Here is a 27,613-nt window from a genome sequence, read left to right on the forward strand (position 1 = left end):
ATTTCTGACCAGTGTCTCCTTGTTCAGTTTGTTAGTTTACGAGAACAGCCGTGTCTTGGTAAGTCTGCAGTGGTGCTTTACTCTTTCCATTTCTGAATGATGGATTGAACAGTTGCTCCGGGAGATGTTTAAATCTTGGGAAATCTTTGTATAACTTAAGGCTGCTTTAAACTTCTCCACAGCTTTATCCCTGACCTCTCTGGTGCTCCTTGGCCTTCATGATGTTGTTTCGTGACCAATACACTCCGACCACAGCTCTGAGGGCCTAAAAGAACAGCTGTGATTATACTGAGAGTAGATTACACACAGGTGCCTCTATTTAACCGTTAGGCCAAGGTGTGAACATTCTGGAGTCATTAGGAATGTTATAAAGGCAATTTAATGCACTCAGAAAATGCTGTATGAATACTTATGCACGCCCCACTTTTCACTTTTCTATTTTTTGAAAAATAACAGAATCATGTATCATTTTGCTTTCACTTCACAGTTGTCTGTTACTTGTGTGTGAACGTTCAGTAAAAAAATAAAAATAAAATCTTTATGTTTAGGGTTGTAAACATGACAAAATGTGCAAAAGCTCAAGGTGTATGAATACTTACGAGAGGCTCTGTATATTAGTTTCACATTTTAAACTTTATTACAGAAATAATTGAACTTTTCCACAATATTCTACTTTTCCGAGTTTACTCACCTGTACTTGCACTTATGATTTTAAAACTTAAACAGCTGTAGAACTGCAAAGAGTTTTCCACTTTTGTTTATTTTGAGGACTTTTATCAGTACAATAGCCTTGTACTTCAGAGGACATGAATTCATAATATCCAGGTGAGCTGTGGTGGCCCTGTGTTGTGGTGCCTGTAACTAAACTAATCACTGGAGCTGTAGAGTTGAAAACCACTGGGGACCCAATTTGAGAACCACCAATGTAAGAGTTTATTTTTTGAAAAGTCTTTAGGCTCCACCACAGTTCTGTTATGAGGCAGGAAGATTTTAATTATGAAATAAGGTGGGAGGAAAAAGTAAGTACAACATTTAGAATTTCTTTCATTTCTGCCTAAATTGCTCATAAAATGTGGTCTGATCTTTGTTGAAATCTCAAGAATGAGTAAACAGTGTTTCCAGACGTTTCCTGTAGTTGCAGATTAGAAAATCAGGATGAATCTTGGACCGTTGCTCTTCACAAAACTTTTGCAGTTCAGCGAGATTCCTGTGATGTCTGGTGTGAATGGCTTTCTTGATGTCATGACCAGTGTTGAAGAGAATACTTTAAAAATGTGTTCCGTTACAGAATACTGAATACTTGCCTGAAAATGTATTTTGTAACATATTCCGTTACTCTGGCCAATCAGAGTACTGTATTCTGAATACTTTAAATACTTTCACTTCAACACACAATATATTATAGTAGTGTAGACACTGGATGTCGGCTTAACACGTGTAAGTTTATTGCACTGCAGTTTATTAATGCTTATTTTGCTTATTTACCACGAAATAGACAAGAAAAAGGTCTTAATGCTGCTGATGACACTGGCACATCATGACAACGGGAACATGTTTGAATGTATCGTGGATAAGTTTAAACTTTATATTGGGAGGACAGTCTTTTTATGAACCATCGGGAAAATCGCTGCATTTCTTTGAACCTCACTCGACGTTGGAGTTTGGGAAAGTGTGACAAACTGCAGCCTAACCCGGTATTAGCTCATTGCTACTGCTAACGACAGGCAGCTTTCATTCTAAATGATTAAAAACAGGACTTTGACTGGGCCATTCCAGAACGCGTACTTTATTGTTCTGAATCCATAATGAAGTGGATTTGCTTTTGTGCTCTGGGTCATTGTCTTGTCGCAGCTCCATCCTCTTTTCAGCTTCAGCTGCTGGACTGATGGCCTCAAGCTTTTCTGCAAAATATCTTGATGAACTTGTGACTTCAGCCCTGTTAAAGCCCGGTTAAAGCCCTGTTGATGAGAGCAAGTTGTCCAGGCCCTGAGGCAACAAAGCGGCCCCACACCATGATGCTCCTGCTCCAGACTTCACTGTGAGGATAAGGTTTTTCCTTCACACATGACGTTGTGTGTTCCGCCCAAACATTTCAACTTTGGTTTCATCAAACCACAGAATATTTATCAAGTAGTGCTGTGGAGCATCCAAGTGCTGTTTTAGACAGTAATGGCTTCCTCTGTGGCGTTCTCTCATGAACCCTGTAAGTCTTTAGCTGACACTGTAGGTCAGGGGGAGGCAATGTCAGGCCCGGGGGCCAAAACCGGCCCTCCATCATCAAACTCTGGCCCTCGAGATGATTTTGAGAAATATTATGACCCAAATCAGAGCTCAAATGCCTGTTAAAGTACTCTAAAAATGTGAAAAATACTGTCAATTCCTTACAATGTCTTAGCAGAGCAGCCTTTTAGGCCATAATCCTAAAAGAATGCTCTAAGAATACCAAGAAATGACTTAAATCTACTTGAATTAAAAGATTATATCTAAAGATTGAGTAGATTTGGCCTTAAAGCAGATATAACCTATTCTTGCCAATGGAACAAGCACAAGTTTTTTCTTGATTCAGATTATTTTGTATAATTTTCAATGACAAATAAAACAAATTTAGAGTAAAAGTTAATTTGGGGGATTTCTATTTGTTCCATTGGCCTTGGTGTTTTTATCTGATCTTAGATTAGTTCAAACCGACTCAAATTTAACATAAAAAAAACTTTATTCAAGCGAATTTTAATGATTTATCTAATTTAAGATGGACATTTTTCCAGTGTATATGATGTACAACACTGGCATATGTAGAAAGTGATGCTTTACGTCAATTGCTCTAATTGGAGGGTCCGGCCCTTGGTCTTTTGACGATGAAGAAACCCGGCCCTCCACCGAGAGAACTTGCCTCCCCCTGCTCTAGGTTCTTTTTCACCTCATTGAGTGTTCTACGCTGTGCTCTTGGAGTCTTTACAGGGCGGTCACTCCTTGGAAGTGAAGCAACAATGAAGCTAAACTGTCTCCATTTATAGACACTTTTTCCAACTGTGGATTTATGAACATCAAGACTTTTAGAGATGGTTCTGAGACCTTTTCCAGCTTTATACAAATCCATAATTCTTGATCGTAGGTCTTCAGGCAGTTGTTTTGAGCGAGGCCTGGTGCACATCAGACAATGCTTCTCCACAAGAGACGATTCTTAACTCGTGTGTGTTTTTCAGTGGGCAGGGCAGCTTTAAGCCACACCTCAGTGACTGGACTTCAGGTTGGCTCAGTCACACCTGACTCTAAATGTCTGCATACACTCACTTATTACTCACTTATTCCTCCCTGTCCTGTGAATGTTTACATGTTATGGCCAATAAACATAAGATCAAATGTAAATGTTTGGGTGGTATTAGTTATAGCAGACACTGTTTACTTATTCTTGTGATTTTAATCGAGATCAGACCACATTTTATGACCAGTTTAGGCAGAGTTTAGAAAGAAATTCTACTCACTTTTCCCCCCACTAAGCAAGGATGGTCTCTATTATTATGTTTTAAGGCTGTATTGATTTTATAATGTTCTGTATTTCAGTTTGAGTCACTGTTTTCTGTCCGAGCGCTCCTGTGGCCAACTGGCCTCAGTCCTCGGCTCAGAGTTCTCCAGTCTGAGGAACCTGGATCTCAGTAACAATGACCTTCGTGACTCGGGAGTGGAGGTGCTCTGCTCTGGACTGATGAGTGTCAACTGCAGACTGGAAACTCTCAGGTGAGGAAAAATAGATTGATTGGCCTTTTTCAAATCATGTTTGTGTTAGATACAGGACTATCTACTGAAGCAGCAAATAATATACAGAACCTTCAGAGGATTTTCTGTTTTACTCACAGGCTTAGAAATTGTCATTTAGCATCTCTATTAACATAATGTAAGTGCACATGAGAAGAATTATGAAAAACAGACTCCAAATATTTCTATATCTTATTTCTGTGTAAACTTTAAATCATCTTTTGCTCCATTTTAGAAACATTTTCAAATATGAGTCATTTGGACTGAGTTGTTTTGAATTGAAGACATTTGGGGCCAGATCTTGTGGCGGCGCACGGGGCGGCGCAGGCTCTTGGTGAATTATTTTCCGAGTGGCGGCGCTATATGTGCCATTGGCCTCCACCACCTGTGAGGGGGCGTCACAAGAGGAGGCGACTGCACTGATGGAAACACGGCTGACATTCACTTCCTGGTTTACATTGCTCTGTCTTGCGTTCTTTCTTAAGCCTTAGGCTCTCACAGGTCAAACTAAAAACTTTATTTACCCCATCGTGAGCTAAACGATGTTCACGTCTCCAGAGAAAAAGAGCTACAGCGTCCGCTGTGGCGGATCAGCCGCGCTCGGCGTGAACGCGAAGCAAAACAAAAGCACATGTTCCCCCCCCACAACCACTCTCCTGGACGCGGAGTCGATCTAGTTGGAGGAAAATGTGTGTCCCCACCCACTGAAATGCACTAAGTCTGGAGTGGCAAGATCACAAAGTGCTGCTACTGAGGCAAAATGTCATGCTATCGTCTGTGTTTTGATGCACAAGATCGGGCCCATTGCGTCTTCTCCAGGGGCATCTTCAGCCTTAAAACATTTTGTGGATTTTGTCGTGAAAAAGAAAAAGAAAAAAAGGAAATACAAGTGATATAAGAAAACTGACTACAAGTAAAACATCATCACATTATAAGATTTCGGGCTCATCTAAATGGAGCTGGGTAACCATTTTTATTTGTTTTCAATACCAGTACTTTAACAATACTTGGTTTACGATACTGATACCTGAACAATACTTTTTTCAATACTGATACTTAAATAATTGTCATTTAGAACCAGAAAAAAGAACAATAATGACAATTTATTCCATAAAAGACTATTTCTTTTCAATTTGTTTCATTTATTTGAGCTGAAACAAGTCACTTCCTTTAATGTTGTCTCTGGACCAACAGGCGTCACAACTTGGATCTAAAGATATAATTTTTTCAGTTTCTGCTTTCGATCTTTTATTTTTTCGATACTATACTAGTGTTGTTTAATGATACCCAGCCCTACATCTAAAGTGGTGCAACTACTGTATGTTCTGGTGCTGAAAACTCCCACAATCTGGAGCCTGATTATTTTTTTCTTTCAGTCTGAGTCGGTGTTTACTGTCCCAGACCGGCTGTGGTCCTCTGTCCTCTGTCCTGGAGTCCTCCAGTCTGAGGCTCTTGGATCTCACTTTAAACAGCCTGAAGGACTCAGGAGTGGAGCAGCTGTGTTCTGCACTGAAGAGCTCCACCTGCAGACTGGAAACCCTGAAGTAAGAACACAACAAAGTATTAATCAAACATTACATCACATCAGGCCATATGTAGCTCCATTCTGGAGGATTGGAGGAAACATGTAAACTCCACACAGAAAGCCCCGCCCAGGAATTTAACCTGGGACTTTCTAGCTCTGAGGCATAAGTGCTAACCACTGCACCACTGTTACAGAAAGTCCTTTATACTGATCAACATCATGTCCATGTTTTTGAATAATGTCCTTAATCCATAAACATAGACCTGTAAACTTTTACCCAGATTATTATTATTATTTCCACTCACTGACTAAAGGTGCCTCTTTAAGGGCCACAGACTGTTACCGCCTGTGTTTATGTCCTTGTGTTTCTCCAGATTGGTCTATTGTTTTCTGTCCCAGAGCTGCTGTGGTCGTCTGGCCTCAGTGCTTTGCTCAGAGTCCTCCAGTCTGAGGGACCTGGATCTCAGTTATAACGACCTCCTGGACCCAGGAGTGGAGCTTCTGTGTGAGGGAATGAAGAGCGCCCCCTGCAGACTGGAGACACTCAGGTGAGGACAGAGTTAGTTTGTACAGAATTAAGATGGTTTTGCTGCTGTTTAGTTTCTAAATCTGTTTGACAATTTTCAGGAAACAAAGACAAGAAAGTTTAATGTAATGTCATGTCTTTGAACGAACATTCAGCAAGTTTGTCAACCTTAAACATATTCACGTAATATGAAGAAGAACAAAAGGGCATGGATTGTTTTTTGTTTTGTTTTTTTACTAAATATACAGTAAATGGTGTGAGGTGTCAGTCTGATAGATCATTAGAGTCGACCTACCTGAATTTCGCTGAAATAATCCTCTGTGTTTTGTTCTATTAAAATTTTGCAAACTCTTATTAGCGATTTTTCCAGTCAGAATTTAAGAGGCTGATGTGACACTGTTTCTCCAGATTAAGGGACTGTCTCCTGTCAGGGAAGTGCTGTGGTCCTCTGTCCACGGTCCTCAGTTCAACAAGTCTAACTCTCCTGGATCTCAGTGTCAACGACCTCCAGGACTCAGGAGTAGAGCTGCTGTGTTCTGGACTGAAGAGCGCCCCCTGCAGACTGCAGACCCTCAGGTGAGTCTGATCCTGTGACTTTCAGGTTTTAAGCAGTGCCTCGATGCCACTGAAATCGAACTCTCTCCTGGTCACAGTTTGACAGTTCAGTTCCTGCTTTGACCCAGAAATGTCTCAGAGGGAAGAATTGTCTTGTAAATCAAATGTGTGGTTTTAGTCTGTCTGGATGTCTGGTCTCTGAGACGGGCGGAGCTGCACTGGTCTCAGCTCTGAGCTTTCCCTCCTCCAATCTGAGAGAGTTAGACATGAGCTACAACCATCCAGGACCCTCCGCTGAGCTCCTGAGCGCTCTACAAAACCAGCCCCACTTCTGCCTGGACTCTCTCAGGTGAGAAGCCCGTGAGGTTCTGTCACATCAACTTCACTTCAATGAGGGCAAATTGTTTTAAAATCAAAATTCAGTTTCTATGCACACAAAAATATGAACTGTGATAAATATGGGATTTTAATTTTCAGCTTTCCAGGTATAAGACGACCCGCTCGACCATCTGAGCCGCTGTTACAAAGAATATTTTACTACTTGATTAAGTCTTTCATTCAAACATTCAAATTGTGATTTGATTTGAGCTCTGCTCTATCAGTAACTGTTTCCCAAATAAACAGCAGTATGATCTGAATAATTGTTGCTGTTTTTCTCATCAGTCGCCAAAATACTTGGTATTGTCAGTTCTGTGTTTATTCCTCACTGTGACATAAACTGTAGTAGTACAGGATACACTTTTGGACTTTGAGCAATGACCATGTTTCATTGTGTTTTAGGATGAAACCTTCCGGTGCCCAATACTTAACTCCAGATCTGTGGAAGTGTGAGTTTCTGGTTCACAGAACTTCTACCATTCAACAGGTCTAGTGATACGTGTCAACTATCATCAACTTGCTTCACTGTGTTTGTTTGTGCCTCAGATTCCTGTGACCTGGTCCTGGATGTGAACACAGCTCACAGAGCGCTCCGTCTGTCTGAGGACCTGAGAACAGTGAGTCATGAGGAGGAGGAGCTGCCGTACCCATATCACCAGGACAGGTTCGACTGTTCGCCCCAGGTCCTGACCTCCACTGCTCTGGGGAGACAGTGCCTCTGGGAGGTGCAGTGGGACGGCTGTGGAGAGGATGACCCTGGGTGGGTGGACATTGCTGTGTGTTATAAAAAACTGAAGAGAAAAGGAGACGGTAAAGAATGTGTGTTTGGGCAAAATGATGAATCCTGGACTCTGAGTGTGTTTAAGGGGCGATACTCTTTCCATCACAGAGGAAAGGAGTATCGAGTCGGCTCTTCTGCATCACAGCGAGTGTGCGTGTATTTGGATATTGATGCTGGATTATTGTATTTCTCTGAGGTGTCCTCTGATGGTAAATGGCGTGCCATCACTAGTTTCTGCGCCGCTTTCACAGAAACTCTGGTGGCTGGGTTTGCATCCTACTGCAGTGCTGTCAGACTTATTTGAACTCCTGTCTTCAGCTGAACTCAACAACAACGACTAAAAACAAACAAACACTGTTGTCATATATTGTGGAAACTGTAAAAATGTGTCATGATTTCCTGCTGTAATCCCAAATCCAGAAACAATAAATCGATCCTCGAACATTTTATTTGTGCTATGCATCAATGTTCAAACTTGTTTTCATTTTTACTTCAGACATTATTGATTATATTTTATGAAGTCATAGAAATGAAGCAGAACATGCACCGACAAGTGAAGAGAATAACTCACACTCCTCAGGGGCTGATGATCCTATGTGGTGTTGGGAACAGTTACTGCACTACTCTATTAGAAGAAGAAGAAGAAGAAGAAGAAGAAGAAGAAGAAGAAGAAGAAGAAGAAGAAGAAGAAGAAGAAGAAGAAGAAGAAGAAGAAGAAGAAGAAGAAGAAACTTTATTTATATAGCACCTCTCACAGATAAATTCACAAAGTGCTTCACAGAGAATCACAGAAAACATTACAGAATTTATATAGGAACAATCACAGCATTGTCAACTAAAAGCTCGTCTGAAAAGCAGCGTCTTCAGCTGCTTTTTGAAGGAATCAACAGAGTCGGCTACGCAGCGACAAAGGAAGGTCATTCCACAATTTAGGAGCAACGGCTTCAAAGGACAGATAACCTCTAGTTTTAAAGCGGGTTCTTGGGACAGTGAGGAGGTTCTGGCCCGAGGACCTAAGGGTGCGACCCGAGGAGTAAGGGCACAGCAGGGGAGCCAGTGCAATGAGGATAAAATGGGAGTAATGTGTGACCGTCTGCTAGTTCCTGTTAAAAGCCGCACTGCAGCATTTTGAACCATTTGAAGACGATTCAAAGCAGCTTTGTTAAAACAAGTAAAAAGGGAGTTACAATAATCTAAACGAGACGAGATAAAAGCATGAATCAACAGTTCTAGATCAGAGTTGGATAAAATTGGTCTCAACTTGGCGACGTTTCTCAAATGGAAGAAACAGTTTTTCACCAGGTGCCTCGAGCGGCTTCAAGAGACAAAGACTGGTCAAACCAAACACCAAGATTTCTGATGCTCGACTGAACCGAGGAGCCCAGAGAACCAAGGTGGTTTACAATCGAGGGGATTTTCTGCTCTGGAGCAATAATCAAAGTCTCAGTCTTTTTAGAATTCAGCTGAAGGCAGTTTTCATGAAGCCACGACTTTACACTTGAAAGACAATCCATTAACTCTGACAGTCTGTGCATCTCTGACTCCTTAAAGGAAAAGTACAGTTGAATATCATCAGCATAGAGGTGATAAGACACATTTTTAAAACGGCTGATGATTTTTCCAAGAGGGCTAATGTACAACAAAAACAAAATTGGCCCCAAGACGGATCCCTGATGAACACCATGCAGCAAAGGACTGGCATCAGACATAATGTTATTTATACATACAGAGAATGTCCTATTGGCCAAATAGGACGTCAGCCACTTCAGGACTGTCCCAGATATACTCAGTCAGTGATTTCTGACTGGATTTTCATTCTTTGCTCCTGTTCCTATGCGGGAATAGTATAGCCTTCAACGAATAACTAAACATTTAATTTGCATTTGAAGATTGCTGTGTCATAACAGCTGTCTAAATGTTGTCATCTATGATAGGGAACTTGTAGGCACCATATAAGCCTGTATGATGATTATTTAAAGAGGGGGTATTCTGCTTGTTTCAGTCCCATAGCACCAGTCTATATCACACTACAATGATGACAAACCTTCTGTTGGTCTGTAAATGCAGTAAATTAGAATAACTGCCTTGTATAAAATGTCTCTCTCAAAATGGCTGTAGTGAATGTCTTGAAATAGGCCTCTGTCTCTTTAAGAACCTCTGAGCCTTTAGACTCGCCCCCTCCACACGCTGTCTGTGGCATCAGTGGGGAGGGGGTTCTGCTGAGCAGCAGTGGTTGGTTACTCGGCTGACGACGAAAGCTCGGAGGCGTCTCCAGCATGGCCGTATCTACCATTGAGGTCACCGAGGTCCGGACCTCTGTAAAATTTTAGCTTTTTTTTTTTTTTTACACATTGAATCCTGCGCAAAGGAATGTTGTAAACACGCGCTTCAACAGGCTGAAGAGCCTCTAGTTCAGACATGGATGTGCTTGTTAATGTGTCCACTCTAAAACCGAACCTCATGAGCTGCTTTAGACCCGAGTGCGTAAAACTCGGCGGAGGCAGGGGCGCGGCTGTGCGTCAGCCTCACTACAACAGCAGCGCCTTTATCATGAACCGATGAACCGAGTTTGATCCAGATGCAATTTCTTTGCTCTCTGTCATAAAGAGAGAGGAGCCAGAGCGCGCGCCGTCAGACTGACTGTGACTCCGGAGTTTTCCTCATTCTGGTCTGAGGAGCGAGAGGAGAAGGAGAAGCGTCTGTGCCTCATCATTGCTCTCCTCCTCTGCCGCTCACTTTGTTTCTGTCACATGCAAAGATTGTAATGTCCTGCGTATAAATGATCTTCGCTTTAATGAGAGCTTAAACCAGCGCATTCACCTTTGTACCAGTGGTTGACAGTGAGGGCGATGCAGAGGGGGGGCGGGGCCAGAGAGGAAGACGCAGAGGGGGCGGGGCCAGAGCGCAGAGTCTGATGTTCAGAATGAGCCAAAGCAAAACACTCAGCTATACCCATTCACACCCAACAATTAAAAACTGACATTTTCATTTAATATTTTAGTATTTATTTAGGACAAGACATTCTTATTGCCTCTCACTCAGGCGAGTAAAACTGTTTGGAAAACCTGCTTCACAGTAATAATGGATGAAATAGATGTTAAATAGATCTTTTATTTTGTGATATTCATCATGTTAAAGTAGGGGGTATGTGACTTCAGTGGGTGCACTGCTGCACCCACTGCCCTGGGGCAGACTGATGGAAGCGAGGCCAGTCTGCGCCATCTGCATGTCCGACCACCGACCACTCACTCACCACATTCACTCAGGCTTCCTGGTCCCAAACGGTGCAAAAAAAAAGCAATTTTTGAAAACAGCTTCAGTATGAGACAAAGGTGTTTTTGATCACTTAAAATACAGGAAATTGCATCTGAATCTTTAAAAAATTCATGGGGGAGGAGACCCCCCGCTTTAGAGAATTATCCGGACCTCACTGTTTTTTACATCCTGGCTACGGCCCTGGTCTCCAGGAGGTGGGGGCGTTCCTAGGAGGACTCCCTAAATTGGCCGCCATCAGAGTTTTTACAGATTACTCAGAAATACGTGAATGTGCCAAGGCAACACTTCAGGCATGTGTTTTAGGGATGCACCTATACCAGTATCGGGCATTGGGCCGATACCACATGCTTGTACTCATTCATGAGGTCCCGATACCAGAAACCAATACCATTTGACGTGCGGCCAGCGCAGCTACGAGGCGCAGCTACGAGGCGCATTTCTCAGCTGAGGAGAGAAGAAGCAACAAACTGGAGAATAGTTTAGTGTAAACACAATAATCCACATAGAGCTGACTTTATTACAGACTGCGCTCTCTAAACCAGAGTCTGAGCTGGATTTAACCAGAGCTTAATGTTGTTCGTGCTGCAGTGTCTGCAGTGTTTACAACATACAGGCTAACGTTGCTAACTCGCGGCTAGCAGTTTTGGCCATTCTGACGCCGTTTTAAGCCCAGGAGTTTATTCTTCTGAAAAACTAACCCAGCGACTAAAAAGTCCTCAGAAAATCCAAAGTAAAGACATACAGCATGTTTATATTGAGGTAAAATGAGCTGCAGCAGAACAATGAAAACGCTGTAGCTACTCGCTAAGTTACTACAAACACACAAGAAAATCTACAGGAGCTGAAGTAAAGACGAAAAGAGACCATTTAAGGAACATCTCAATACTATTGTTAAATAAAAACACATAAATGAATAAAGCACAGGCATTGGGAGCTTTAGGACATGGGCTTTTCTGTCTATGATGGACAGAGACATAAAAATAAAAATTATAGTGAATGAAAATAAAATAAATAAATGGCATCAGCACAATTCTAATATAACTGCTCTTAAATGTGTCGCCGACTTTACTTAAGGAAATGGACATGAGTAAATTTACTAATTACAAACCAATCTGCTGTGAAAAAGGTAAGAATGTTGAAGAAAATGCCTTGTACTCGTATCGGTATTCGGTATCGGCGAGTACTTAGATCCAAGTACTTGTACTCGCATCGGTTTTAGAAAAAGTGGTATCGGTGCATCCCTAATGTTTTTAATGAGGGAATGACATAATAACATGATGTAAAGCTTGAAAAAGTCGATTTTGCATAATACCCCCCTTTAATACTGTGTTTTAGTGTAGAGGTTCATAATCACTATGGTAAAGGGGAAAAGTAGAAAACTTAAAGCAGTACTAAGTAACTCATGCCCCTAGAGGCCATAAGCGTCACTGCAAGTGTCGTAGCATGTTACATTTTTTACTCATAAATTGTCCGTGAGAGAAAATACTACGCTGACAGAAAAGACAAAGGGACAGAGGGATATTGTTAATCCAATTACACACAAACTTGGCTGTAAATACTGTTTAAGTGGCGCTAGCCCGCAATTAGCTTTGCCCGTTAGCCTGTTAGCTTCTTCTTTGTGATTTTATGAGTGTGGCTTTCTGGCCAGAGACACCAGGGGGAGATAAAACAACCCCCAATCATCCCATTAACACTTGTATTACCCCCAGAAGGACTACGAAAAGGATATATTAAGGTAAACAAGTTACTTAGTGCTGCTTTAAGGGGGTGCTGAGACGAGATCACTCAAAAATTAGCTGTAATGTGTAGACTGTCCACCAGGGGGTCGGCTCCCAAACCTCCCAGTTTTGCAAAAAGTGGGAGCTATGAAGAATGGATTGGGTGATGTGTAATGGATTATGCTCTGACGAGTAACGCATTGTGCATTGGATGGTTTCGACTGGCCTGTTTCTTCTGATTCCGTGCATTTTCCTTGATTACTTGATGAACTGTCACATTTAAAGATGTTAAAACAAATGAAAACATATTTACGGTTGTAAATACCTCACTAGTCAGATTTTATCCGAAATAAAACAACTTAATAGGGTGTTATTCATTATTATTCAGATCGGGGTGCCCAAACGTTTTGTCGGAGCCGCCAGCACCACTCCTCTCCGGTCCGTCACAACACCATCGTAAGAGTCCGGCTCGGGGTTTCCCATTACCCACACCTCGTTCGCGTGGTTCACCTGCAGAAAGTCAAACACACAACCTTACTAGAGCTCCTGAGAGTAGGGTAAGCTGCAGACCCGGAGCCGAGAAAGAAAATAATAAAATAATGCTCAGTGGCGCCCCCTCAAACAGGCAGTTTACAATTAGTCAATGAGAGCCCGATAGCAAAAAAAAATCATTGTACAACATTGACATAGACCACATCAGGACATGGAAAAAATTATATTATGACCCCGCCCTAAATGCTACAGGAAGTCACATGAAACCCATCTGGCTTTCAAAATCATCATGTACATTTTTTTTAAACTATTGGGCGTGGTCATTACAAGGCCGCAACTGAGAGGCCATTTTCAGCAAATTTCAAAGCCTCATATCTTTAACAGACTTTGTCGGATTGGAACGGACCCAATCCGGTGCGTGCACATTCCCAGACCTGGACCTAATGGTGTGCACACGCAGCCGCTCTTGCCAAAAATGCCTTTAAATTGGCTTGTAACTGGCTTGTAAGTGGCCCACCCATCCTCCGTTAAAATGGAGAGGATGACCCTGGGTGGGTGAACATGGCTGTGTGTTATAAAAAACTGAAGAGAAAAGGAGATGGTAAAGAATGTCTGTTTGGGCAAAATGATGAATCCTGGACTCTGAAAGTGTTTAAGGAGCAATACTCTGTTCATCACAGAGGAAAGGAGTATCCAGTCCGCTCTTCTAAATCACAGCGAGTGGGCGTCTATTTGAATATTGATGATGGATTATTGTCTTTCTATGAGGTGTCCTCTGATGGTGAATTGCGTGGCATCACTGGTTTCTGCGCCGCTTTCACAGAAACTCTGGTGGCTGGGTTTGCATCCTACTGCAGTTCTGTCAGACTTATTTGAACTCCTGTCTTCAGCTGAACTCAAGGCACAAAAGCATCAAGTGTGACGTACATTTATTGTAGCAGCGACAAAGGAAATGTAAGATTATAAAGTTTATAAATTAAAATGGATCCTTAAGGGTCGTCATAAACTGAACAGATCAGTTGTTTTCAACATTAATTCCAGACAAATTGTGAATAATATAACTAAAAACAAAAATATAGTCATATAATGTGGAAACTGTAAAAAATGTGTCATTATTTCCTGATGTACCAAATCCAGAAACAATAAATTGATCCTCGAACATTTATGAAGTGTTACAATTAATGTGTACTTTGCATCAATGTTCAAACGTGTTTTCATTTTTACTTTCGACATTAGTGATAATTTATATCATAGAAATGAAGCAAAACATGCACCGACAAGTGAAGAGAATAACGCACACTCCTCGGGGGCTCTAGTGGGGTTGATGATCCTATGGGGTGTTGGGAAGAGTTACGTTTAACAGTTACTGCTACTCCATTATGAAAGTACTGTGTTGGAGAACTCATGTGTCAAGCATAGAAAACAATCCTTCATTTATTCCTGCCAAACTCAAATAGATTCAGATTTGTGCGATCAGATTCAATAAGAATCCACATATGGAGCTTCTATGAAACGTTGACATAGTGCCTCCTGCTGGCTAGTGTTGTTACTGCGCCCTGTGAACATGATCCAGACCAGTGACTGAAGAAGATAAACCAAGTCCAGACCAACAAGTGTGAACATGACCTCAGAAACAGGAAAAATGTGTGAGGATAAAGTGTCCAATGAAAGAACAATGTCTGTAAAACATAACCACAGTCTGACTTTCTGTCTCTTCCTGGTTGATTATCTCAGACCTTTGTTCATCACAGTCTCTTGTTGGGTTTCTCTGATCCAGATGAAGCCCACCTGAGTCCCAAAGTTGGCTCTGTCCCGAACGTGTGAGAAGTATTTTTTAGGGTTACAGCAGGTGCAGGGCGTCACCTCAGGCCTGTCCCGCACCGTGTGGTCGTGAATGTGCTCAGGCAGGACCCCCCCGTTCTCCAACAGCAGTCTGGAAGAGACAGGTAGACTTTATTGTCCCCCGTAAGGAGAGGTGTCCCCTTCTGACATGAGAACTTGAACGGTCACAGTCACAGAGACAACATGACGTCCTGGGCCGACACTGCTAATCCCTCATTGGAATATATTGGCAGAAGAAAACCACTGGCCACATGAGAATCCAATAGGAAGTATAATAGTGATATCCTCTCGACTGTTCCCCGTGTTGCCCTTGTATTCTCTTGTCAATCCATTGATTAACCTCTTAACCCCCACCTGAACCGAGCACATTTTCTTCAGTTTGGCTTTACCCAAATCTAAAAGCTTTTTGAAATAAGCACCAAAATAGCAAATGAAAACAAGGATGAAAACGCTTAAACAAAGTGACAAAGGAGTGGCAAAAACCTGCTGGAAAATCAACTATAACACAATAAAAAAGCAACAAAAGAGCGACAAGAAAGGGACAAAAACTTCACTTCAAAAACACTGCAAGAATGTGACTTAATGCAGCGTCAACACATTAGAAAAAAGTTTCAATCAGTTTTTAGAACAGGTCTTAGCTTTCAAATGAGGTGCGACTCTGGCCTATTGAGAGTGAGGAGTTGTCATAATGGCACAAAGCCCCTCCCCCAGGGGCGGACTGGCCATATGTCCATTCTGGAAGAGCACAGAGGGGCCACTGGCTCTCGGGCCACCGGTCTGGCCTCCCAATTTTCTCAACGTCTTACCCCCCACCTTAAAATCTAAAAGCTTAAAAGACGGGAGGCAAGAGGTTAAAATATGTCTTTGTGGAAGTGCTGAATTTACACTAACTTGGGCCAGGCTTGGGTCAGAGTCCAGGGCCGTTTTTCAGTCCCAGTCCGCCCCTGCCTCCCCCTGACCCCCCTCTCCGCCATGATGGTTTCGCTCTGGCGGCCAAACAGATTGTTTACATGTGTTCTTGACGCAGTAGTAGCAGAGGTTCTTACTATTCCACACTGTGTTGCCAGGCCTGGAAGTCACTGCTACGTTAAAAACTGCTCCAATACCTCACACGATAGACGTGGTAAACGTAGGATCAACGAGACACAGTTTTTTAGGTTCCCGAAATGGACACAGCATCAAGGAGTGCAAGTCTCTGACCTGTCAAAACATGTTGGACCTGGTGTACTACCATCATGGCCGACAGGCTCAGTCCGCCCGAGTTGAGAAGCTTTTGGATTTGGGTACAGCCGAACTGGAGAAAACGTGGTCGGTTCACATGGGAGTTAAGAGGTTAAACAGCCTGGCTTGGCGTCGGGACCCACAGTCACCCTGAGACGATGAGCCGTGACCCAAATACAACTTAGGCTTGTAAATATAATGTCAAATATCGTCTTTTCCTCAAATACTGTTGTTGAATAAGCATTAAAAAAGCTGAAATGATGATGAAACCTGAACAATACTTTATTCAATAACGATACTAAAATATTTGTCATATAGAATCAGAAAACAGAACAATAATGATAATTTATTCCATAAAAGGGTTCAAAACTTAGTGCTCCCCAAGCTCTCATTTTGGGGGAGGGTCCGCGAGAGAAAATGATAAAAGAATGCTCAGTGGCGCCCCCTCAAACAGGCAGTTTACATTGAGTCAATGAGAGCCCGGTCGCAAAAAAAATCATTGTACAAAATTGACATTGGCCAGGGACATAGACCACATCAGGACATGGAAAAAATTATATTATGACCCCACCCTAAATGCTACAGGAAGTCAACCATCTTGGCCCGAACCACAAACCTTCAAAATCGTACCTCTTGAACTTCTGGCCCCTGATCCCTGAGTTTTCAATGGAATCCAATTTTGGCCAACATGTCCCAAACCCATGTGGCTCTCAATATCATCAATTACATTTTTATTAAACTATTGGGCGTGGTCATGACAAGGCCGCAACTGAGAGGCCATTTTCAGCAAATTTCACAGCCTCATATCTTTCACAGACTTTGTCGGATTGGAACGGACCCAATCCGGCGTGCGTGCACATTCCCAGACCTGGACCAAATGGTGTGCACACGCAACCACTCTTGCCAAAAATGCCTTTAAATGGTCTTGTCAGTGGCTTGTAAGTGGCCCGCCCATCCTCCGTGAAAATGGCCAGAGTTCTTTGCCTGGCAGCATGTTGGACTCAGTAAGAGTTTCTTTAGAAATTTCGTAAATTTTCCAAATTTCCGCCTTTATTCACAAACGCTGACTCCAAGTAAAACATCATCACATTATAAGATTTCGGGGTCATTTAAATGGAGCTTGGTACCCATTTTTATTGGTTTTCAATACTAGTACTTGAACAATACTAATACCTGAACAATACTTTTTTCAATAACGATGCTAAAATATTTGTCATTTAGACACAGAAAACAGAACAATAATGATGATTTATTCCATAAAAGGGGTCAAAACTTAGTGCTCCACAAGCTCTCATTTTGGGGGGGGTCCGCAAGAGAAAATGATAAAAGAAAGCTCAGTGGCGCCCCCTGAAACAGGCAGTTTACATTGAGTCAATGAGAGCCCGGTCGCAAAAAAAAACATTGTACAAAATTGACATTGGCCAGGGACATATACCACATCAGGACATGGAAAAAATGATATTATGACCCCACCCTAAATGCTACAGGAAGTCGGCCATCTTGGCCCGAACCACAAACCTTCAAAATCGTACCTCTTGAACTTCTGGCCCCTGATCCCCAAGTTTTCAATGGAATCCAATTTTGGCCAACATGTCCCAAACCCATGTGGCTTTCAAAATAATCAATTACATTTTTTTTAAACTATTGGGCGTGGTCATGACAAGGCCGCAACTGAGAGGCCATTTTTAGCAAATTTCAAAGCCTCATATCTTTCACAGACTTTGTCGGATTGGAACGGACCCAATCCGGCGCGCGTGCACATTCCCAGACTTGGACCAAATGGTGTGCACACGCAGCCGCTTTCGCCAAAAATGCCTTTAAATTGGCTTGTAAGTGGCTTGTAAGTGGCCCGCCCATCCTCCGTGAAAATGGCCAGAGTTCTTTGCCTGGCAGCATGTTGGACTCTGTCAGAGTTTCTTCTGAAATTTCGTCAATTTTCCAAATTTCCGCCTTTATTCACAAAAGCTGACTCCAAGTAAAACATCATCATATTATAAGATTTCGGGCTCATCTAAATGGAGCTGGGTACCCATTTTTATTTGTTTTCAATACCAGTACTTTAACAATACTTGGTTTACAATACTGACACCAGAACAATACTTTTTTCAATAACGATACTAAAATATTTGTCATTTAGAACCAGAAAAAGAACAATAATGACAATTTATTCCATAAAATGGATCAAAACTTAGTGCTCCGCAAGCTCTCATTTTGGGGGGTCCGCGAGAGAAGATAATAAAATAATGCTCAGTGGCGCCCCCTCAAACAGGCAGTTTACATTGAGTCAATGAGAGCCCGGTCGCAAAAAAAATCATTGTACAAAATTGACATTGGCCAGGGACATAGACCACATCAGGACATGGAAAAAATTATATTATGACCCCACCCAAATGCTACAGGAAGTCAACCATCTTGGCCCGAACCACAAACCTTCAAAATCGTACCTCTTGAACTTCTGGCCCCTGATCCCCAAGTTTTCAATGGAATCCAATTTTGGCCAACATGTCCCAAACCCATGTGGCTTTCAAAATCATCAATTACATTTTTATTAAACTATTGGGCGTGGTCATGACAAGGCCGCAACTGAGAGGCCATTTTCAGCAAATTTCACAGCCTCATATCTTTCACAGACTTTGTCGGATTGGAACGGACCCAATCCGGCGTGCGTGCACATTCCCAGACCTGGACCAAATGGTGTGCACACGCAACCACTATCGCCAAAAATGCCTTTAAATTGGCTTGTAAGTGGCTTGTAAGTGGCCCGCCCATCCTCCGTGAAAATGGCCAGAGTTCTTTGCCTGGCAGCATGTTGGACTCTGTCAGAGTTTCTCTAGAAATTTCGTCAATTTTCCAAATTTCCGCCTTTATTCACAAACGCTGACTCCAAGTAAAACATCATCACATTATAATATTTCGGGGTCATTTAAATGGAGCTTGGTACCCATTTTTATTTGTTTTCAAAACCAGTACTTGAACAATACTAATACCTGAACAATACTTTTTTCAATAACGATGCTAAAATATTTGTCATTTAGACCCAGAAAAAGAACAATAATGACAATTTATTCCATAAAATGGGTCAAAACTTAGTGCTCCGCAAACTCTCATTTTGGGGGGTCCGCGAGAGAAGATAATAAAATAATGCTCAGTGGCGCCCCCTCAAACAGGCAGTTTACATTGAGTCAATGAGAGCCCGGTCGCAAAAAAAAATCATTGTACAAAATTGACATTGGCCAGGGACATAGACCACATCAGGACATGGAAAAAATTATATTATGACCCCACCCTAAATGCTACAGGAAGTCAACCATCTTGGCCCAAACCACAAACCTTCAAAATCGTACCTCTTGAACTTCTGGCCCCTGATCCCCAAGTTTTCAATGGAATCCAATTTTGGCCAACATGTCCCAAACCCATGTGGCTTTCAAAATAATCAATTACCTTTTTATTAAACTATTGGGCGTGGTCATGACAAGGCCGTAACTGAGAGGCCATTTTCAGCAAATTTCAAAACCTCATATCTTTCACAGACTTTGTCGGATTGGAACGGACCCAATCCGGCGCGCGTGCACATTCCCAGACCTGGACCAAATGGTGTGCACACGCAACCACTCTCGCCAAAAATGCCTTTAAATTGGCTTGTAAGTGGCCCGCCCATCCTCCGTGAAAATGGACAGAGTTCTTTGCCTAGCAGCATGTTGGACTCTGTCAGAGATTCTCCTGAAATTTCGTCAATTTTCCAAATTTCCGCCTTTATTCACAAACGCTGACTCCAAGTAAAACATCATCACATTTTAAGATTTTGGGCTCATCTAAATGGAGCTGGGTACCCATTTTTATTTGTTTTCAATACCAGTACTTTAACAATACTTGGTTTACAATACTGACACCAGAACAATACTTTTTTCAATAACGATACTAAAATATTTGTCATTTAGAACCAGAAAAAGAACAATAATGACAATTTATTCCATAAAATGGGTCAAAACTTAGTGCTCCGCAAGCTCTCATTTTGGGGGTCCGCGAGAGAAGATGATAAAATAGTGCTCAGTGGCGCCCCCTCAAACAGGCAGTTTACATTGAGTCAATGAGAGCCCGGTCGCAAAAAAAATCATTGTACAAAATTGACATTGGCCAGGGACATAGACCACATCAGGATATGGAAAAAATTATATTATGACCCCACCCTAAATGCTACAGGAAGTCAACCATCTTGGCCCGAACCACAAACCTTCAAATTCGTACCTCTTGAACTTGAGTTCTTTGCCTGGCAGCATGTTGGACTCAGTAAGAGTTTCTCTAGAAATTTCGTCAATTTTCCAAATTTCCGCCTTTATTCACAAACGCTGACTCCAAGTAAAACATCATCACATTATAAGATTTCGGGGTCATTTAAATGGAGCTTGGTACCCATTTGTATTTGTTTTCAATACCAGTACTTGAACAATACTAATACACTTTTTTCAATAACGATGCTAAAATATTTGTCATTTAGACCCAGAAAACAAAACAATAATGATGATTTATTCCATAAAAGGGGTCAAAACTTAGTGCTCCACAAGCTCTCATTTTGGGGGGGGGGGGTCCGCAAGAGAAAATGATAAAAAAAAGCTCAATGGCGCCCCCTGAAACAGGCAGTTTACATTGAGTCAATGAGAGCCCGGTCGCAAAAAAAAACATTGTACAAAATTGACATTGGCCAGGGACATATACCACATCAGGACATGGAAAAAATGATATTATGACCCCACCCTAAATGCTACAGGAAGTCGGCCATCTTGGCCCGAACCACAAACCTTCAAAATCGTACCTCTTGAACTTCTGGCCCCTGATCCCTGAGTTTTCAATGGAATCCAATTTTGGCCAACATGTCCCAAACCCATGTGGCTTTCAAAATAATCAATTACATTTTTTTTTAAACTATTGGGCGTGGTCATGACAAGGCCGCAACTGAGAGGCCATTTTTAGCAAATTTCAAAGCCTCATATCTTTCACAGACTTTGTCGGATTGGAACGGACCCAATCCGGCGTGCGTGCACATTCCCAGACCTGGACCAAATGGTGTGCACACGCAACCGCTCTCGCCAAAAATGCCTTTAAATTGAATTGTAAGTGGCTTGTAAGTGGCCCGCCCATCCTCCGTGAAAATGGCCAGAGTTCTTTGCCTGGCAGCATGTTGGACTCAGTAAGAATTTCTCTAGAAATTTCGTCAATTTTCCAAATTTCCGCCTTTATTCACAAACGCTGACTCCAAGTAAAACATCATCACATTATAAGATTTCGGGGTCATTTAAATGGAGCTTGGTACCCATTTTTATTTGTTTTCAATACCAGTACTTGAACAATACTAATATCTGAACAATACTTTTTTCAATAACGATGCTAAAATATTTGTCATTTAGACCCAGAATAAAGAACAATAATGATGATTTATTCCATAAAAGGGGTCAAAACTTAGTGCTCCGCAAACTCTCATTTTGGGGGTCCACGAGAGAAAATGATAAAAGAAAGCTCAGTGGTGCCCCCTCAAACAGGCAGTTTACATTGAGTCAATGAGAGCCCGGTCGCAAAAAAAAATCATTGTACAAAATTGACATTGGCCAGGGACATAGACCACATCAGGACATGGAAAAAATTATATTATGACCCCACCCAAATGCTACAGGAAGTCAACCATCTTGGCCCGAACCACAAACCTTCAAAATCGTACCTCTTGAACTTCTGGCCCCTGATCCCCAAGTTTTCAATGGAATCCAATTTTGGCCAACATGTCCCAAACCCATGTGGCTTTCAAAATCATCAATTACATTTTTATTAAACTATTGGGCGTGGTCATGACAAGGCCGCAACTGAGAGGCCATTTTCAGCAAATTTCACAGCCTCATATCTTTCACAGACTTTGTCGGATTGGAACGGACCCAATCCGGCGTGCGTGCACATTCCCAGACCTGGACCAAATGGTGTGCACACGCAACCGCTCTCGCCAAAAATGCCTTTAAATTGAATTGTAAGTGGCTTGTAAGTGGCCCGCCCATCCTCCGTGAAAATGGCCAGAGTTCTTTGCCTGGCAGCATGTTGGACTCTGTCAGAGTTTCTCTAGAAATTTCGTCAATTTTCCAAATTTCCGCCTTTATTCACAAACGCTGACTCCAAGTAAAACATCATCACATTATAATATTTCGGGGTCATTTAAATGGAGCTTGGTACCCATTTTTATTTGTTTTCAAAACCAGTACTTGAACAATACTAATACCTGAACAATACTTTTTTCAATAACGATGCTAAAATATTTGTCATTTAGACCCAGAAAAAGAACAATAATGACAATTTATTCCATAAAATGGGTCAAAACTTAGTGCTCCGCAAACTCTCATTTTGGGGGGTCCGCGAGAGAAGATAATAAAATAATGCTCAGTGGCGCCCCCTCAAACAGGCAGTTTACATTGAGTCAATGAGAGCCCGGTCGCAAAAAAAAATCATTGTACAAAATTGACATTGGCCAGGGACATAGACCACATCAGGACATGGAAAAAATTATATTATGACCCCACCCTAAATGCTACAGGAAGTCAACCATCTTGGCCCAAACCACAAACCTTCAAAATCGTACCTCTTGAACTTCTGGCCCCTGATCCCCAAGTTTTCAATGGAATCCAATTTTGGCCAACATGTCCCAAACCCATGTGGCTTTCAAAATAATCAATTACCTTTTTATTAAACTATTGGGCGTGGTCATGACAAAGCCGCAACTGAGAGGCCATTTTCAGCAAATTTCAAAGCCTCATATCTTTCACAGACTTTGTTGGATTGGAACGGACCCAATCCGGCGCGCGTGCACATTCCCAGACCTGGACCAAATGGTGTGCACACGCAACCGCTCTCGCCAAAAATGCCTTTAAATGGTCTTGTCAGTGGCTTGTAAGTGGCCCGCCCATCCTCCGTGAAAATGGCCAGAGTTCTTTGCCTGGCAGCATGTTGGACTCTGTCAGAGTTTCTTCTGAAATTTCGTCAATTTTCCAAATTTCCGCCTTTATTCACAAACGCTGACTCCAAGTAAAACATCATCACATTATAAGATTTCGGGCTCATCTAAATGGAGCTGGGTACCCATTTTTATTTGTTTTCAATACCAGTACTTTAACAATACTTGGTTTACAATTCTGACACCAGAACAATACTTTTTTCAATAACGATACTAAAATATTTGTCATTTAGAACCAGAAAAAAGAACAATAATGACAATTTATTCCATAAAATGGGTCAAAACTTAGTGCTCCGCAAGCTCTCATTTTGGGGGGTCCGCGAGAGAAGATAATAAAATAATGCTCAGTGGCGCCCCCTCAAACAGGCAGTTTACATTGAGTCAATGAGAGCCCGGTCGCAAAAAAATCATTGTACAAAATTGACATTGGCCAGGGACATAGACCACATCAGGACATGGGAAAAAATATATTATGACCCCACCCTAAATGCTACAGGAAGTCGGCCATCTTGGCCCGAACCTCAAACCTTCAAAATCGTACCTCTTGAACTTCTGGACCCTGATCCCCAAGTTTTCAATGGAATCCAATTTTGGCCAACATGTCCCAAACCCATGTGGCTTTCAAAATCATCAATTACATTTTTTTTAAACTATTGGGTGTGGTCATGACAAGGCCGCAACTGAGAGGCCATTTTTAGCAAATTTCAAAGCCTCATATCTTTCACAGACTTTCTCGGATTGGAACGGACCCAATCCAGCGCGCGTGCACATTCCCAGACCTGGACCTAATGTTGTGCACACGCAGCCGCTATCGCCAAAAATGCCTTTAAATTGGCTTGTAAGTGGCTTGTAAGTGGCCCGCCCATCCTCCGTGAAAATGGCCAGAGTTCTTTGCCTGGCAGCATGTTGGACTCTGTCAGAGTTTTTCCTGAAATTTCGTCAATTTTCCAAATTTCCGTCTTTATTCACAAACGCTGACTCCAAGTAAAACATCATCACATTATAAGATTTCGGGCTCTTCTAAATGGAGCTGGGTACCCATTTTTATTTTTTTTCAATACCAGTACTTTAACAATACTTAGTTTACAATACTGACACCAGAACAATACTTTTTTCAATAACGATACTAAAATATTTGTCATTTAGAACCAGAAAAAAGAACAATAATGACAATTTATTCCATATAATGGGTCAAAACTTAGTGCTCCGCAAGCTCTCATTTTGGGGGGGTCCGCGAGAGAAGATAATAAAATAATGCTCAGTGGCACCCCCTCAAACAGGCGGTTTACATTGAGTCAATGAGAGCCCGGTCGCAAACAAAATAATGACATTGGCCAGGGACATAGACCACATCAGGGCATGGAAAAAAATATATTATGACCCCAAGTCAACCATCTTTGTCCGAACCACAAACCTTCAAAATCGTACCTCTTGAACTTCTGGCCCCTGATCCCCAAGTTTTCAATGGAATCCAATTTTGGCCAACATGTCCCAAACCCATGTGGCTTTCAAAATCATCAATTGCATTTTTTTAAACTATTGGGCGTGATCATGACAAGGCCGCATTTTGAGAGAGACATTTTATACAAGGCAGTTATTCTAATTTACTGCATTTACAGACCAACAGAAGGTTTGCTCATCATTGTAGTGTCATATAGACTCGTGCTATGGGACTGAAAAAAGCAGAACACCCCCTCTTTAAGAACCTCTTACCCTTTATTGTAGATTTTATTACGTCCAAATCATAAAACTAGGGGAAACCTGTGTGTGGTTTATAAAATATTAAAATATGACAGAACTGCCTTCACATTTGGTTCAAGCCCTATACATTATTAATGTAAATTGGAGCTGAACATATACTGTATTATGAGCTAATCTCTGCCTGATTTACACAGATTACATTTTGTAGAACAAAGTTTAAAGTGATGAGAGGTGATGCCGAGGTCTACGTCTTCTGAAGAGAACTGTTTTCAATAACTTGATTTGCATTGGAGCTTCAATAAATTGTTCATACAACGGGTCTTTGTCATTTTATTTATTTTATCAAAACAAGCAACTCGTTTTGCAGCAAAAAGAAGATATTAGTAATTAAGAACAAAACCATATAAGAAATAATTGTATATAACTCTTTCATTTACGACAATTTCTCCTTATTGAGCCCATGATTCAACAAAAGGAACATTCTTTTCAAATGTCAGGGTTTAAAATGGATCCTACCTCTCCAATCGTGTGTAGCAAGTGTTTTATAAAGGAGGTTTGACAAATACCAAAATTACATTATGTGGTTTACCTCAAGGGAGCAGTTTGGGACCACTATTATTTTCTATATAATATCATCATTCTTTATTCAGACTCTAGGTCCATAGAATAAAAAGATATATATATATATGTATATAGACTCACATAAACAATAGATGCAAGATTATAAAAGAGCTATACCAATGTTTCCATAAAGGAGACTGGTCCCGCACAGCACAAGACAATAACATAATAATAATAATAATAATAATAATAATAATAATAATAATAATAATAATAATAATAATAATAATAATGCATTGGTTTTAAATAGTGCTTTTCAGGACACTCAAAGACGCTTTACATTGCATTATTCATTCACTCCATACTTGGTGGTTGTAAGCTGCTGTATATATGTATAAATCACTTCCCACTTTCAGTTAAAAAGGGAGACTGTCCAACAGAAAACGACACAAGTGCTCGTTTGTCTAATCCCTGAATTACGACCATACAAGACGTTTACTAGAACAGCGCCCCCAAGCTCCCATTGAGGGTATGTACATTACATTTAACCCGATTCAGAAACAACTTTATTTTACGTATTGTTTTTGACCACGTGCGATGACGATTCCAAAACTCGAACGCAAAGAAATAAATCACAAACTTGAAAAATTAGCCCCACGTGCAACAAGTAAAGCAGTCCCAGATGTTCTGCCCTGCCACACCTGTGGAGGAACTGAACGTCCAGCTGTGCCAAAGGCTCTCCAAGCACGCTCTGCGCTATTACGCATCACACCTTCCCAACCGCAGCAGCGTCACCATTCACCACTCTCATCATTTATTATATTATATTATATCATATTATATTATATTATATGTGTGGGCTATCGGTTATCGCCATTTTACTCACAACAACAGCGACACCTAAGCACTACTCACCATTGATGTCTTTGTGTCTTTTCCTCCAGATGCATCTCCAGCTCCATATTTCTCCTGTCACTTCCATCTCTGTCCTCAAACGTCCTCGTGTCTCAGACTCCGTGTCTCCCGTACGTCCGGTCGTCCGGTGACCACGGCGAAACACCTCTGTCATCCCTGCAAAGTCTGGTCTCGGCTCCGCTGCTGTTCTCCACAAAGTCCTGAGTCTCTGTCAAGAGTTCCCCTGGAGAACGTGCTCCAAATGTCCTGATCAAACTGAGGTCGTTCATTTCTCCGCAGTTTCGTCATTTAAGGATAAAACATATAAAACATCACAGCTGTGTTTAGCTCGCGGGTTTTTGAACGAGATTTGAGTTGAGTATAAATCACAGGAATCAGAGGAAATGCTTTACAACAGTTTATTTCAGATTGTTTATAATAAAACGATGATAATTATTAACAAATACCACTGGATATGACTTAGCTGACCATTCAGCCAATCAGAGCGCAGGCTCACCTGCCCAAACGCCCTCGAGCTGATTCACGTGTTTTCATTGGACGGAGCGAGTTTCTGTCAAATCTCGTTCAAAAACCCGTGAGATAACCACAGCTGTGATGTTTTATATGTTTTATCTTTAAATGACGAAACTGCGGAGAAATGAAGGAGCTCAGTTTGATCAGGACATTTGGAGCACGTTCTCCAGAGGAACTCTGTGGAGAACAGCAGCGGAGCCGAGGCCAGACTTTGTCGGGGTGACAGAGGTGTTTCCGCATCAGACGCACTGGAACCCGGCGCGGATCCGAGGCTCGCCGCGGTGACCGGACAACCGGACGTACGGGAGACACGGAGTCTGAGTCACGAGGACGTTTGAGGACAGAGATGGAAGTGACAGGAGAGATATGGAGCTCTTGAGTCGTTTTTCTTGGCAAAAGGAAGTCTGTATCTCTGCCGTGATGGAAGGAGATCGAAGTGATGGGACAGTAGATCGTCATCTGTGATCTTATGAGAGACGATGCTCTGCTTTACTGTAATACTCAGACAAATTAGTCTATTATTGGCCTGTGATTTTACTGCCCTGTTTTACAACTGTCTTTGTTTTTGACAGTTAGAAGGCCAAACCAAGAGACCACAGCGGGATCATGTTTACATACACTTTATAAAAAAGACAAATTTGCATTTTTGTCTCACTGTCCGACATGAAACCAGACTTTATTTTTTTTTCTGTTTGTCAAATTCCAGAAGAATGAGAGACAGAATTTTCTCCACATCACTTTTTACAAAGCCAAATGTTTACATTATTTCATTAATATTTTGTAGAATTGCATTTAAACTGTATTACTTGGGTCAAATGTTTTGGATTTCCTTCCACAAGCTTCTTAAAGAGTTGGCATGAGTTTTGGTCCATTC

At 41.7% G+C, this 27,613-nt stretch overlaps 1 protein-coding gene across 1 annotated transcript in view; it reads left to right on the forward strand.

Annotated features, from left to right (window-relative positions):
• Window positions 1-27,613, forward strand: part of LOC306968079 (NACHT, LRR and PYD domains-containing protein 5-like) — a 429,270-nt gene that overhangs the window by 289,485 nt on the left and 112,172 nt on the right. The window contains exons 12-13 of the mRNA XM_079563345.1: window positions 3,562-3,735; window positions 5,130-5,297. Of these exons, the coding sequence (XP_079419471.1) occupies window positions 3,562-3,735; window positions 5,130-5,297 (342 nt within the window). The remainder of the gene's footprint in view (window positions 1-3,561; window positions 3,736-5,129; window positions 5,298-27,613) is intronic.

This window comes from Gobius niger (genome assembly GCF_951799975.1).
Source record: "Gobius niger genome assembly, chromosome: 9".
NCBI lineage: Eukaryota > Metazoa > Chordata > Actinopteri > Gobiiformes > Gobiidae > Gobius > Gobius niger.